The sequence below is a fragment of the Xiphophorus maculatus genome, chromosome 3, assembly GCF_002775205.1.
Source record: "Xiphophorus maculatus strain JP 163 A chromosome 3, X_maculatus-5.0-male, whole genome shotgun sequence".
NCBI classification, from domain to species: domain Eukaryota; kingdom Metazoa; phylum Chordata; class Actinopteri; order Cyprinodontiformes; family Poeciliidae; genus Xiphophorus; species Xiphophorus maculatus.
The window spans coordinates 9,841,459-9,855,789 of record NC_036445.1 but is presented as its reverse complement, the minus strand read 5'-3'; the positions used below and the strand labels follow the sequence as shown (position 1 = coordinate 9,855,789).

Here is a 14,331-nt window from a genome sequence, read left to right as displayed (position 1 = left end):
ATTTTGCTGAGCAGGGCTCCAGGTTGATCTCCGTGTTGTGGTTTGGCACCGTTCCAGATTATGTTTGTGGTTTCGTTTCAGTCCTTTAAAGGTAAAATGAGCAACCTTGTACTACCAAAGCTGCACAATCTAACTTCAAAGTGAAACATAGACTTTGCATCTCTTTAAATTGCTAAGAGCCGTTCTCCTTGTCGATCTGGTGTAACAATGTTTTTATCCTAAGATTGGGTGAGTCCATGGAAAAAATTGCAACACCCTTGGCTGTTACAGTAAATCTGTCTCTGCTGTCGGATTGGGGCAAAGGCTCTTGGAATTTCAATGTTGCAGGAAGGAAATACAAGTCAGAGGGAAGGGCGCTGCATTCTGATATTCCACTATGAAGTTTTAAAGGTGACTTGCTTAAAGTCTGACTCTCATTTAATGAGCTACAGTCCCTCTGTGTGCAGCAAAATCATGAAGTCTGATAACTGAACATAACTAGTCTCAGAATCTTTCAGAACTGCAAGGTCATTAAGATTCTCAGCACTCCTAATAGGCACAAAAGTAACATTTCTGTTTCAGCTATAACACTTGGAAAGGCTCTGCATATTAATCATTAACAAAAAAAAAAAAAAACTGAGACTCTGTTTCTCTGCTGACCCTTTAGCTGAGAGATGATGATAACAGCAACCATATTCAGAATAAGTTAAATGTCTTAAATCAAGCTGCTGGTTGATGATGAACATACAAAGCAGTCACAAAACTTTTTCCATCTGGATTTTTATTTTTTATTCTAACATTCTGGCCAATACAAATTGGAGAAACTAAGACTTGTCATGTTGTGGAGAGGCGTTTTTTTTTTTTTTTGGATGTTACTGGCAAGCTGGTTGGAATTGATGGGGAAGCCGAATTGGGTTACATGAAGGCCAATCTAGACTTGTGTCTCCAACATCCAAAATCAAAAACTGGAAATTGCAAACTGAAACAACATTACCAAAAATTGATGGGGTCTGAATGCTTGAACTACTCAGTTCTCAACAGGAAAGTCTGCTGCTATCTACATAAACCTGGGTTACCATTGACTTGACATATCTGTTCATTATAAAAGGTGTTGAGGTGAGAACTAAGAACAGAAAGTGAGGTGATGGATATTTGGATCAAGAAGCGAGAACAGGTTTTAGACAAGGGGAATAGCTAATGATTATAGGAAGGTAGTTATTGTAAACATTGTAATGTGAACTTCCGCAGCCTCAATCTCACCTGACCACCTCCAAACCAATCAAGGGTCCGTCCCAGTGATCCCCAGCTGCAGACGGGGATTTAACAGCTCAGGAAGGCAGTTGGACCAGTCAATATCTGGCTTGGTGTGCTGAAACCCAGTTGTGTGAAGTTTTACAGCACCTTTTCAGCCTGAGCTTGCACCTGTTGAGAGTACTAATACTTTATTAAAAAAGAATAAATTTACAGCTTTAAATCTCTACAGACCAATACAGCTCACTTTGAGCATAATATATTAAAACGATATATTGGCACACATCAGGTGGCGTGTTGGACCTACACAAGACTACCAGCTTTATGTGTGGGTAATGTTATAATGTATATGTTGAAGAAGGAACTTTTTTCAGACACATCCAACTTCACATTCCTTATTTTTGACAACTTCTCAAGCACTTTTCAGTTAAATGGCTAAATCTGATTGTGAAAACCTTTGCCTTCTGGAGGTTGTCAAATAGGAAGGAGGATTACCAATTTTTCACTTCTTCTGACAACTGGAGAAATTTAAAAATTTCATCAAAGTCTGAGCAAGTATTTCTGTAATATTTCCATCAGCAGAGAGAAATAAATGGCTGACTCAACTTCACTTGAATCATATTGCTGCTTGCGTGATTAAAAACAGCCTTTGAACAAGTTGTCATCAGTTTTTTGAAGCTTCATCTTGTGACTTTTTGTTCTGCTATTTTTTGCAAGGTCATTGGTCTCTGTTGAGTCATCATTTATCACTTTTCATATGTTCTGACTCATATGCTGCAGAATTTTTACTAGAAACCTGACTGCTTCCAAGTGCACATTCATTCATGATGTAGGTTTGGGATGACTCTCATTCTGCTCTGAATTCTCTCACTATTCAAACATAATCAAAGGTTCTCCTCCTCCACTGTTAATTTTGGAAAAGTGACTCATGCTTAAAAGAACAAGTTTTTTGTTTTTTTTCCTGGAAGTCTTCCACTTTTTTCTATAAACAACTTGTTTAGAAAATTCAATTGATTTTGAACATTTTAGAAATTGCTCTAGTTTAATCCAAGTTAAATTTTACAAACGGTAATATTGAAATTAAAAAATGTTTTTCAATTTTGCATGTCCTTTAGTGAAAGAAGTATTTGACTCTCTAATCTAAGCACTTTGTCATCACTAAAAGTAATCAATACTATTTTCTTTGTCAGACTCCTCATATTACTAGATGTTTGTTTCTCTTTTTACCTTGACAGCAGGTAAAAACATACCATACAGAGCAGTCAAATGACAATGTGAAAAGGTGATTCATCTGCAAGGCTGGGGTAAAGACAGCCGGTCAGAAGTTATAGAAGATATTCATGGGGAGCCATTTTTCTGGCCACAATTACCGACTTTACTGTACTGAAATGTTAATGACAGGGCCATGTACCATAAAATCCTGGACAACAACCTTTTTTGTTAGTCAGTACACTTATGATGAGTCTTTTTAGTATCACAACAACCCAAACCTTTTCCACAAGACAGCAAAGGATTGTCTAAAGAAGCACATTAAGGTAAAAGAGAGACAAAGCTGCTCTTTGGATGGGATTCTTCTTAAAAATCTATGGAGGAAACTAAAGCTTATAAAGGATTTAGGTTCTTTCTCCTACTCTGCCAGGATCCATTTTGAGATGTATGCAAAGAGAGACAAAAGTTGTACATTTAAATAACGGTGCAAAAGGTTACATGTGAACAGTTGAACAATCAGGGGAAAATAAGCATAAAGCCAACAAGTGTACTCTAAAAGACATAACCTCATTTTTTACACTTTTTATTTGAGGCTTTAGGGGTGTAATTAAAAAATGTGCTAATGATGTATGTGTTGAAGAGGTGTGGAAACACATTAGCACACTTGCTAATTAGCACATATGTGTTAGACCAGCACCCTTGTTGGATTTCTTTTGGTGAATGCTGCAAATATTTCTAAACTAATGTACTGTATAAGTTAAAACAAAAACAATAAATTCATGTTTTTTCATACACTGCTGTAAAGTGTTACCCTGTTGTTGCAACACAATTGGCCTGAATCCCTTACAACATATTTGTGCTTAATGATGGATAGAACAATTAAAAATAAAGACTCCAAAAATTTGGGAGCTGCTTTTGTGATTAAACATATTCCAAACATATCTCAAACAAGATTTTGCAAGTCTTATCAAGGCAACAACCTTTGACCAGCAGATGGTGCAACCTGCTTGTCCAATCAGGTCCCGCCACCATTTTGCATTTTGGCGCGTGTAGACATGCCAAGTCTTTCCTGTTAGAAATGAGCTTAAGGTTCATAGATTTGGCTTGAAGCAATCATCAGTACAAATGTATTGGTTTGCATTTACAGAATTATGCATTTCTGTAACCTGGTAGGCAAATAAAGTCTATGCAAGGCAGAAGTTTACATAAAAAACTTTTAAAACTTGTATTCATGCAAACTCCCTAAAGTGTGGAAAAAGTCCCAAATAAACAAATAACAAATCATTTTCATTATACTTATAATTTTATTAATTTTCACTGCACATGTTCAGGGAAACACATGTCAATATGAATTTGTTACATGAATATCTATTGCACTATAGATATCTGTTATTTAAAAATACATGTCATGAAATGGTATTAGAATGGCATGGCACCAAGACAGTATAAATCTCTTTTTCATATAGTAGAGTTTGGCACATTGCTATTAAAAGTAAATCTACCAAGACACAGAATCATGGGCACACATCATGTACAGTACTTGACACTCAAAAGCCCCACAGCAAACAAAAAAGCAACCCGCCTACAAGAATGATTAATTTACAACAGATAACGGGATCCACCACAATTCTGCCCCTATTGAAAATCCAAAGCCTGCTTTGAAGGAGATTAGCATTTAGCCAACTGGCTGACAACTACAGATGCCAGAAAAGCGATAATGTAATCTGCACGTAGCAACTGCCAAAATCCATATCATAGCAATGACTCAGATGATCTTCTTAGGTTGATTATGTCAGCAAGTTCAGGAAGTTCTGTAAATCTTAAACCTAGCAGTAAGTGTTGTTTAAACAAGTACTAAAAATATTCTGGGTGATTAAAAATGTTGGGCAATGATCAATGGAGAATCGATTCCACCCTCAAATCATGTCTTTCCTTCATGTGAGCAAACAAATCATGTAAACTAAACTAAAGATGTAAACAGTAGTGGCTTCAAACATGACATTTTTGATAATTTTGGATAATTCATATTATACAATGTTGATTTATTTTTGTTCTAGTCTACCAACAGTCGCTGGGAAACTGAAAACTGTCAGTAGAAGCAGAAGGTTAATGCCTCAATTCTACATAGCATTCTGCATGTATTAGAAGGGAACTTGTAGCTGAATAATTGTGAATAGATCCTCTTATGTGGTAGTTTTCAAGTTTGAGTTACTACATTTACTTCATATCTGTAGTTAAAATATATTTTTACAATTTTTATGTAATTAATGTTAACACAAAACCATAATTCAAACATTGTACACAAAGATTCCCCTTGACTACAATAATATATTTAAAAACAAAAACAAAATAAATAATATATATATCTTATAATAAATTATAAGACATTGCAATAGGAATGTTTTTATATAAAGAATAGAAAGTATTTTTGATCATTATTAATATTCATTAATGCAGCAGATTAACTATCATTTGTTAATCTTTAGCTTAAATGGACACTGAAAGCAGTCATTCTGTAGTTAAAGTATGTTTGTACATTATTATTCTAATCTAATTCTGTTTCTGGTATTTTTAAATGACTGGTATTGGAGTTCCTTACTAAACTCTGATCACAATGATTGACTGCTTTTAATGAATTTAAGTCTGCCATAGTTACAGCTAGCCATGTGGTCACCCAGCTATCCTTCAAAAACTACAGCCTAATATTGTGTGCAGGACAGAAAACCAATATTTTACACCTGACACATTATGTTGACTTTTCAGCAGTGCAAGAAAGACTGCAGCTTTTTTTTTTTCATATTTTTCCAAGCGACCTGATCTGAGGAGTGTGCTTAGACAGATATGGAGGTCAGCTGCAGATAGTGCAGCTAAAACATAAAATTTTAAAATGTTCAAAGCAAAGGGTTCAGTTAAAAAATACCTTTTTTTCAGTCTTCCTTGTATACACCATCATGTAATGTTATGAGCTGAATGATCAAAATAACAAAGAAACGTGCTAGCATTAGCCTAGCACACTAGCAAACATTGGCAGCAGGAGTATGATTTTAGTTTATTAAAGACTGTAGCTGTAAGTAGGACTCATAAGTGTTTGAAAACATAACACTGTCCAGAATGAACTAATTTTTCATCAACGTATCAGTCACTGTGGAAAAAAGCAGATACTGCTGCATTGGGTATGTCACTGGTGACACAGAGAGGTAATACTGATGAGGTAATACTGAGGAAATGTACTGGTTTTTATTATGGGCTTGGACTCTATATAAAGTTTTTTTTTTGTGGCTCTTCTTTGAACTGAAGGCAAAAAAAAAAATCAGATTGAGAAGTCACTTAGTGTCAACCATTAGCTGAATTGCACTTTTATGAATCTTAATATTATACACTAATAATCTGCATGGCAGCTAAATCTTATTTAATCTCATATGGTTTATTTGAAAGGCCATAAAGCAATTTAAAGCATGGCCTCCATCGAAAAACTAAGTGTCAATGGACATCATTTTTAGGAGTATTTCAGTTTGGCATGACATAGTTCATATTTGCATATTTGTCTTAGAATATTTGATGCCCATATGTCCTGTTCAGATGTTTCTAAAAAGAAAAAAGAAAAAAAAAGCTTGGTTATCCCACTAACAAATTATCAACCACATATTGTCAAATATATTTTTTTGGCTTTCACTGTAACTACAGTTACATGTTATGATAGAAAGGGGTGGTTACTTTCAAGTAGGTTTTGAGCTGTTTTTTTTCTTTGTTAATAATCAGTTTCAGGATACATGAAAATTCATGCCCCAGGCTCAATCACCAAGTTGGACCACATATCCAACTTTACTCTGCATCTTGTGATAACAGCATCTCAAATCTAATCACATAAACACATACAGCAATCAGCAGTTAAAATTGCAGCATAAAGAGGTTATTTGTAAAATTGCCTCAAGCAAATCCATGATTTTTGTTTATTTTCCGCCAAAACTCTGCGGCAGGTTGGAGTAAAACAGCCTGTTTTAAATGTTGAGTAGCACTTAGCACTTGGCTGAAGGCTAGAGTGAGCTTCCCACCATGGCGCTGACAAAGAAAATCACACACAGGATTACCATTAAACCTGAAGTGATTATTCGTGAGTTTGCCTGTAAGGAAGATCGGTGTTCCAGTAGTACTTGGGTTTTATCAGACACAAAATGTTATTTGTCGTAAGGAAGGAGGGAGTTTTCAAATGAACATAAATGAAGCAAAAAGCGCCAAGTGAACAGTGTTTAAAGATGCCTTGCTTTCCCTTTTTTGACCCTTTTATGTCACAGTCAGTGGCTCACATCTGGGGACAGCAGAATGCACGCAACTAAATGAGGAACACAATGCTGTGTCACACACATGCATTTTCACAGTGGAGAAGAAGATTGCAGCCCGCATCTCTAATGGCCTAAAATAAATTCTTTAATAGAAAACATGACAGGCTGGCTCTGTTGTCTGATTAACAATTAATGACATTTCTGCCACTGTGGAAGGAAGATCTCAGACAGATTCATGTGCCTTTAGTGAATGATAATACTCCATTGCCTCAATGAAGGACTCGTTAATCCAATGCATAATTCATCACTGATAAGGTTTAGCACAGTGTTTAATATTTTAGGGTTTATGATTATGTTTTAGTATTTAATAGCAATATACACCAATGTATTTTTTTCACCATTTTTGTCCACGGTCATAAAAATTAAATTAAATTAAATATGATGCTCCAGTGATTGGATTTAAACACTGCCTCTTGTTTCCGATAGAAAATGCTCCTGTTCATCTGTGATGGCCTGGTAAGCACAACTGTGAACTCCTTACACTCAAAGTAAATGGTCTTAAATTACCAGACCAGGAAATGATCTTCTTTGAATTATTGAAGCCTTTTGTTTCAGAGATTTAAAATAAAAATACAAAAATACAGCGGCTGTGGTTAAGTGTCGCGTTCAAATCAATAAATTATCAAAACAAATGCTTATATATGTAGGCAGCAATGGTAGAAGTCAGTATTTGCAGAAAAAAAATATCCAAAACATATTGTCAGTTGGTAAGCCTTTTTTCTTCTCCTGGAAAACTATAAAATGTACGTGAAATATATGGTTTCACTTAGTTTGAACTGTTTCTGTGTTTATCTAAGCATCTTTACTGAAATGATTATAGCATAACGTCTTGCTCACAACTTTAGGCATTGTCTGGTACAGTGGCGGTTTTTGCATAAATGTTGCATGGCACAGAAACAGAATTTAACTATGTTTTTGAGAAAGCTATGAATCCAACATTTTTTGACATATTTTATTGTTTAAAAGTACAGTTTCAGCAATTAAGTCAGTCTTTTCAAGACTCTAGTGTTTTTAAATATCAGTAGGTCAAAACTGATTTGAACAAGACAACAAAAGATTTCAGGTTATTAGGAAAAAAACAGTGATATAGCCCTTTAGTTTGGAGCTGAACATCATCAACTGGCTGTGGTGCATTACCATGTTTACTCACAGTGCTTAAACTGTGCACAACATAGGAGGGCAAACAGTCCCTATTGATATGCAGATACACAATAAAAACTCAATCTGGGTGCAACTAACAGAACAGGACAGCCTTCCTCGTGACAAAAGGGCAACCTGGGCAAAGAGCAATTTCACCCATATCAAAAACCGCCACTGGTCTGGTATAAAGAAATCATTTTTCATTATTTACAAAGAAAACTGCTCCTCTGACCAGGAGCTACGTGTTCTAATTTCCCAATTTTGACGTAGATTAATGGGTTGTGGTAACAACATGCCATCATCTACTTAAAAAGATCATTATCTCTGTACCTAACTTTAAATAAGAATGACATTTAATTGAATATCACAGATTATGAGGACAGGGTAAATGAGAGATGATGGCATGATGAAAGGAAAAGAGCAATGCATGAAGCTGTGAACAAGGCAAAGTTATGTTGTTTGAAACCATCTGCTGTAACATTGTTAGAAACTGCCCAGTCTGAGGAGGAAGTGCTGAGACACAGTGATGTTCGAGGCCCATCCTACTTTCCATCTAAAAGCTGTCACTTCCTCCCAGCCACATTGTTAGACTCAGCTGCACTGAACATTTCCCCAAGTCCAACTGAGTCTGCAGTTTTCACCCTCAACTGCAAAATTGTGCTTAGGAGTCCATGTCCCAAAGTATTAAGGCTTTTAAAATCTCAATACCAGACATTTTTAGGTTCCAATGAGCTTAGACAATAAAGTTGAACAAGAGGAATGAAGAGATGTAATAGCATTATTAAAGGTTTACATATCCACAAATAAGCACAATCAAGGTAATTTCAAAATATGTAGAGAAAAGTTTAAAAGAATTGGCCTGGTATTGGTGTTTTTTGCCCAACTCACTGGATATGTTCATCTTTTTTTAGTAAGAGAAGAAAGGTTCGCAAAGCACCACATCATGGTTGAATGACATTATTAGTCAGCAAAGTTCTGAATTTTACAGTTTTTATCCCATGCAATCAGTTGCAGCTGTAGATATGTTATTTTTGACCAAGATATCCACCTTATTTTTAACAGAAATATAGACACAAATGGTGTTTTTTGTGCGTGACTTTTGGTCAGGCACTTCCGGCCGCTGGCTAGCTAACTTACTGTTCACCGTCTTCATAATAACTAACTTAACATTATGGCTTTGAGAATATCCTGGTTCAAAGGAAAGAAATACTTGGAGCAGAAGTCGTTAAGTCACAAACCAGTTTCTAGAGCTGAACGTGGATGTTTGGTGCCCTATGACATTCATCCCCTGCCAAGGGATGAGGAATCCCTTTGCCTGTGGTTAAAAGCTTTAAATTTGAGAGCAACCGTATGTTTGCTCTTTTCATTTGATGGACACAAAATCAAAAGAAGACCGGGCAATGAATGTATGTATGGAAGTATATTTATATGTATGGGTATACACGCGTGAGTGCTCTAAGAGTAAAGTGAAAACATTTATTCTTTACAGTACTGTCCTTACTGTATATTCACTACCAGTAAATGGCACAAGTTCAGCAGTAAGATGGGAAAAAAAAAGAAGAAGAAGCTTACGAACAAAATGAAGTCTTGCTTTAATGTAAACTGTAGGTGTGTTTCATTGTCATCCTCATCTTTGGGTAAAACATGTTTGTTCTCTATTCAATGAAGTTTCTCGTATCGGAAAGAATATCCCAAAATTTTACTTAAGAGTAGCAATGCAATATAATTATTTCAATGAGCAATAATAGAGATGATGGACTTTGTGGTTTTTGTTTTGCAGAAAATTAAACTGAATTACAATCTAATTACAACAAAGACGCATCTTGTAAGTTAGCATGCACTGAAGTGACAATTTATTAGCCTACCTTCCATAATATCACCAATGCATGACTTCCCCTCACCTGCGACACAGGAGCACCTGGCCATCTCCGCACCAAGTGACAACACAAAATAGTTAAAAATGTCCTCATATGTTAAGTGAGGTCACTTCTTCATATCATCATCCCACTTGTGAAATGTTTGAGGGTGCTAACTTGCACCCTCAAACAAAATCGTTTGTTCAACAATTTTAGGAGATGTACCCACAACAAAGTTCACAAGTTTAGCTAAGCTGCTGTTAGTTAGCCCAGGAAAGTGGAGAAATGAAAGGGTCACAGAAAAACTGGAACCTGGACCTACATTTACTTCCATGTTCAAAAATAAGGTGGATAGGATAGCTTGAACTTTTTTATACTAATATATTTCTTGATAAAAACCTAAATAAAAAAAGGTTCAGTTGTCAGTGCACAACCCATCCATGAGTGCCGGTGCAATGCAAACCTAACTCCCACAATGGCTCCTTGTTTATCCTGTCAGTTGGAGCCACTACAAAAGAGAAGATAGCATCAGTGTTAGCTATAGTTAATGAAGCCATAGGGTCACCACAGCAAGCAGGGCTGAAAGGCCCAAGATGGAGGCAAATGAAGCAGATAAAAGCCTCCCATCATTCACCAGCCTGAAGGAAACAACTTCCACCTTGAATCCGTCCTCAGTGGCCATGCAGCGGAAGACACCTTCCTTCAAGGGAGTGTTAACAACCGGGCCCAGTACGCAGAAGTCTCCGGAGAACAGGCACGGGTAGTTCCTTTGGCAGTTGTCCTTCTCCCAGCGGTAGGTGGCATGAAAGGAGTGAACCGGGCAGGGCAGAAACACGGTGGTGTTTTTTCCTTTCACCACAATCTCTCTGGGCGAAGTTTGCCGCAGCTTAAGTGCTGAGTAAAAACACAAGTAAGTTATTCTATTAATAGTTCAGCTACTCAATTATTACAAGGTTTTTAAAAAGAAGGTTTTTAAAAACCTCTCAAGTATTTACACCTCTTAAGCTTTTTCCCATCTTGTCAGCTTAATGTTATTGTACTATTTTGAAGATTTTATACACCAGTAAAAAGAACTTTTCCCCCCTTTACAGATTTGTCCTATTTTGTAAAAAATAAAAGTTTTAGATCATCCATTGAATGTTAATATTAAACAGAGATAAGGTAAATAAGAACACGTTTTAAAATTCTGATTTTATTTATTAAGGAGCCCTTTAGGGAACAAACTTTTGCATTCCCTTGCAATATTTTGCGTTACCTCGCAATAGGTTTTGCGTTCTCTTGCAATAATGTACTGATTAGTTCATGAGGCATAATTGAATACTGTAAGCTTTTCGTACGGTGGCCATTATACTTTCTGCTAATATATAAGGTTTTCGTAAGGTTTTTCACATGTATGTTAATATCTCATTGTGAAATATCTGACATAAGCGTGCAGTGAATAAATCAATTTTCAATCTGTGTTTTGCACCAAAGATTTAAGAATATCAGGCTCATTAAATGTGTATATATTTGAAATTTTACATTTGCGACTGTATACAAAATAGACCAGCAAATATTGCAGTAAGCACATTGCGAGGGAATGCAAAAGATTGTTTTTCCCCATCCGTACTTTATGAAAGGAAAAAAAAAACTAAGCCAAAGAAAAAATGTACTAATGAAAGTCAAGAATGTATTGACGACATCACAAAAAGGCCCATATCACTGGGCAAAAGCAGCATCAACAAAAGGGTTGTGAGGTGATGTCTTGGCCTGTCTCTCTCATTTGCCAAAAACAGGTAATATACTTTGGGCTGGCAAAAAGTGGACAACTGTCTGAGCCTCTTACAAGATGCCCCAAAATAAAGGCAAATGACTTGCTAACAGCCCTAAACAGACTGTTCATGCTGAAATATCCCTCAGTGGAGCTGAATTAAAGCAGTTCTGTACAGAGCAGTTGGCCAAAATGGTTCCACGGTGATGAAAAAGTCTCATTGTCTGATTTTATAAATTGTAGCCATCAAGAAAAGCACAGCCAGATTTTAGCTTTAGGGGTGAATAACTTTGTCAAATAGACCCAGATTAGATTAAACAGCTCTTTCTTTAAATAAGTGAGACATAATTTGAAAACTACTTATTGTACTCCATCTGGTTGGTTTTAATATTAAAATGTTTGATTTAAACATTTAAGTTGACAAAAAAGGAAAAAAATTGAAGGAATCTGAAATGTGAGACAAGTTTTTTTTTTATTTCATGCCACCCTGTCCACATTGTAGAACCACCTTTCACAGTAATTACAGCAATTGAAATTCCAGACTGACAGTATGTTAGAGTCATTGCCATGCTGCTCAAGTCTCAAGTCTTTTGCAGCCCCTGACAGGCTTTGATTCAGGGTCCTCATTCCTCCTAGAGGGGATGGTGTCACCAAGGTGATGTTCAGTGTTGGATTTCTTTCATTAAAGATCTGCTGTTGTTGTATGAACCTTCCAGACCTCTCAGGTCTTCCGATTCTGGTTCTGCTCTGCATCCCCAGAACCAGAACCAAACGAGGAGAAGCAGCTTTCAGCATCTATGCACCACAAATTTGGAACAAACTTCCAGAAAACTGTAAAACAGCTGAAACACTGACTTCTTTTAAATCTCAAGTAAAAACCCACCTGTTTAGAATTGTATTTGAAATGTAATCAATTACAAATTTATGGATGGAACGTGACTTAATGCTTTGTTTTGATTATTGATTCTATATTGCATTGTGTTTCTGTGTTTGTAATGATGTAAAGCACTTTGAAATGTCTTGCTGCTGAAATGTGCTATACAAATAAAATTTGATTGATTGATTGATTTCACACTTTGTGTTTTATATGTAGGACATGGTAATCAATTTGTTTTCATTTAATTACATTACATCTGTCCAAATGTTTGATTTCCAGTTTCTGAAGATCTAGCACCTATTGATTGATATTGTTTGCTAAAGAACATGTTGCTTCCACCTGTTTCACAATTCCTCCCTTTCAATATAGTAGCAGAGGGAAAATGACCACAAAACTTTAACAAGATAATATAATTTTAATCAAATAATCACTAATATTTTTTGACTGCCTCAAAATTTTGTCTTAAAGGGGGGTACTATATATTTTCCAGGCACATAGTGCAAATTTATAGCACAATCAAGTAACTATGTTACCTTCAGTTATTATATAAATGCTGTATGTAACTATATTACTTAAAAGAAATTAAACTTTGCAATTTGACACATTCAAATCGGCCTCCGTCTCTTTAAGAAGCTCCTGCTCTTTCCAGCACAACACCTTCAGCACATCATCACAACAATGTTTCTCCATTATGCCGTTGACAGTCATTTTTAGGAGCGTCGGACTAAGAAGTAGTTTGTACGACAAGTTCAGAAGACGCGCAGTTCCACCAGGTGCTTGTTAATTGTTGCTGCTGCTAGTCTGGAGGATCTAAGTAGTTTGTGAGGGTTGATCTGTGAGTCAAAAGCTGGGCTTGGAGACTGTGGCTTTATGGAAATAGTTGCCGCATTATATGAGAAAGCTTTTTAGGAACTCTAAATGTACGCCACAGGAGATTCAAGAATAACTCGAACACGCATGAAAGAATCAAAAGCAACACTCGAGGTATTTTTTGATGACGGAATAACATAAAGAAAAAAATTCATTTTACATAATACCTCCCCTTGAACATAAAATGCATATCTGTAGGGTACTGACTTCATGCAGGAAAAAAACTCGAGTCAGTGGAACATTTTAGTGGGTCTTCAGCTCTGCTAAAATAAACCTAACAATATCCATGCTACTGTGAATTATTTAGAAAATTAGTAGGATTTATGGTCGAGCTTGGGAGTCATGAGACTGTCGTACATGCTAGCTTCGTTGCAAGACTGACCGCTACCGGAGATCCTTTCTGCCCATGACATCATCATCTGCAACGACTCTTTGACAATTCCTGGATGATCTGAGTTAAGACAACATTTACTTTTTCTTTGGGATAAACAAGGTGTTCTTTCATTGAATTGAATAAGACTAAAATATATTGGTTTTCAGGAACCGGAACCAGTGATACAACTTGAAACAGATGCAATGTCAAACATCAGATTAACTAAGTGCCTTTCGTTGCTATGCACAGTTAAGGTTGCATTGGGGTATGAGATTTGAGACAGGGCAAGTCATGAAATCGAAGTATACTGTCCCTTTGGGGAATTTGGACACTGCTCAATTATATGATAGTCATCTTTTGTTTTTTGGTATAGTTGCACAGAAACGCTACCACTTTGGTTTAATTAAGACAGGGAGAGAGTGGGAGAGTGTAGATAAGAGCTCACCAGCAGCTTCCTCACAAATGGAGGAGTTGGAACTATCGAGATTCTGAATAAGAGTTCTGTAAAGAAAAAAATGAGAGAGAGACAGAATTAGGAGCAGACAATTATTTCACAAAGGGGCTAATGAGTCTCTTTCTTTCATAAAGCTGGCATTACTCATAAATTAACATTAGCAGAGCCATAACAGCAAAAATAGGTGGAAAAAAGAGAAATTATTCATAGGCTAGGTCGTTGCTATTGTTTT

The 14,331-nt window shown here is 36.2% G+C and overlaps 1 protein-coding gene across 1 annotated transcript in view; it reads right to left on the bottom strand.

The window, feature by feature from the left end:
* Window positions 1-3,723: 3,723 nt before the first annotated feature.
* LOC102231237 (semaphorin-7A-like) overlaps window positions 3,724-14,331 on the bottom strand; it is a 61,998-nt gene continuing 51,390 nt past the window's right edge. Inside the window, exons 13-14 of the mRNA XM_005800406.2 lie at window positions 14,091-14,146; window positions 3,724-10,669 (exon numbers count right to left, since the gene is read on the bottom strand). Coding sequence (XP_005800463.1) covers window positions 10,320-10,669; window positions 14,091-14,146 — 406 coding nt within the window. The 3' untranslated portion in view covers window positions 3,724-10,319. The remainder of the gene's footprint in view (window positions 10,670-14,090; window positions 14,147-14,331) is intronic.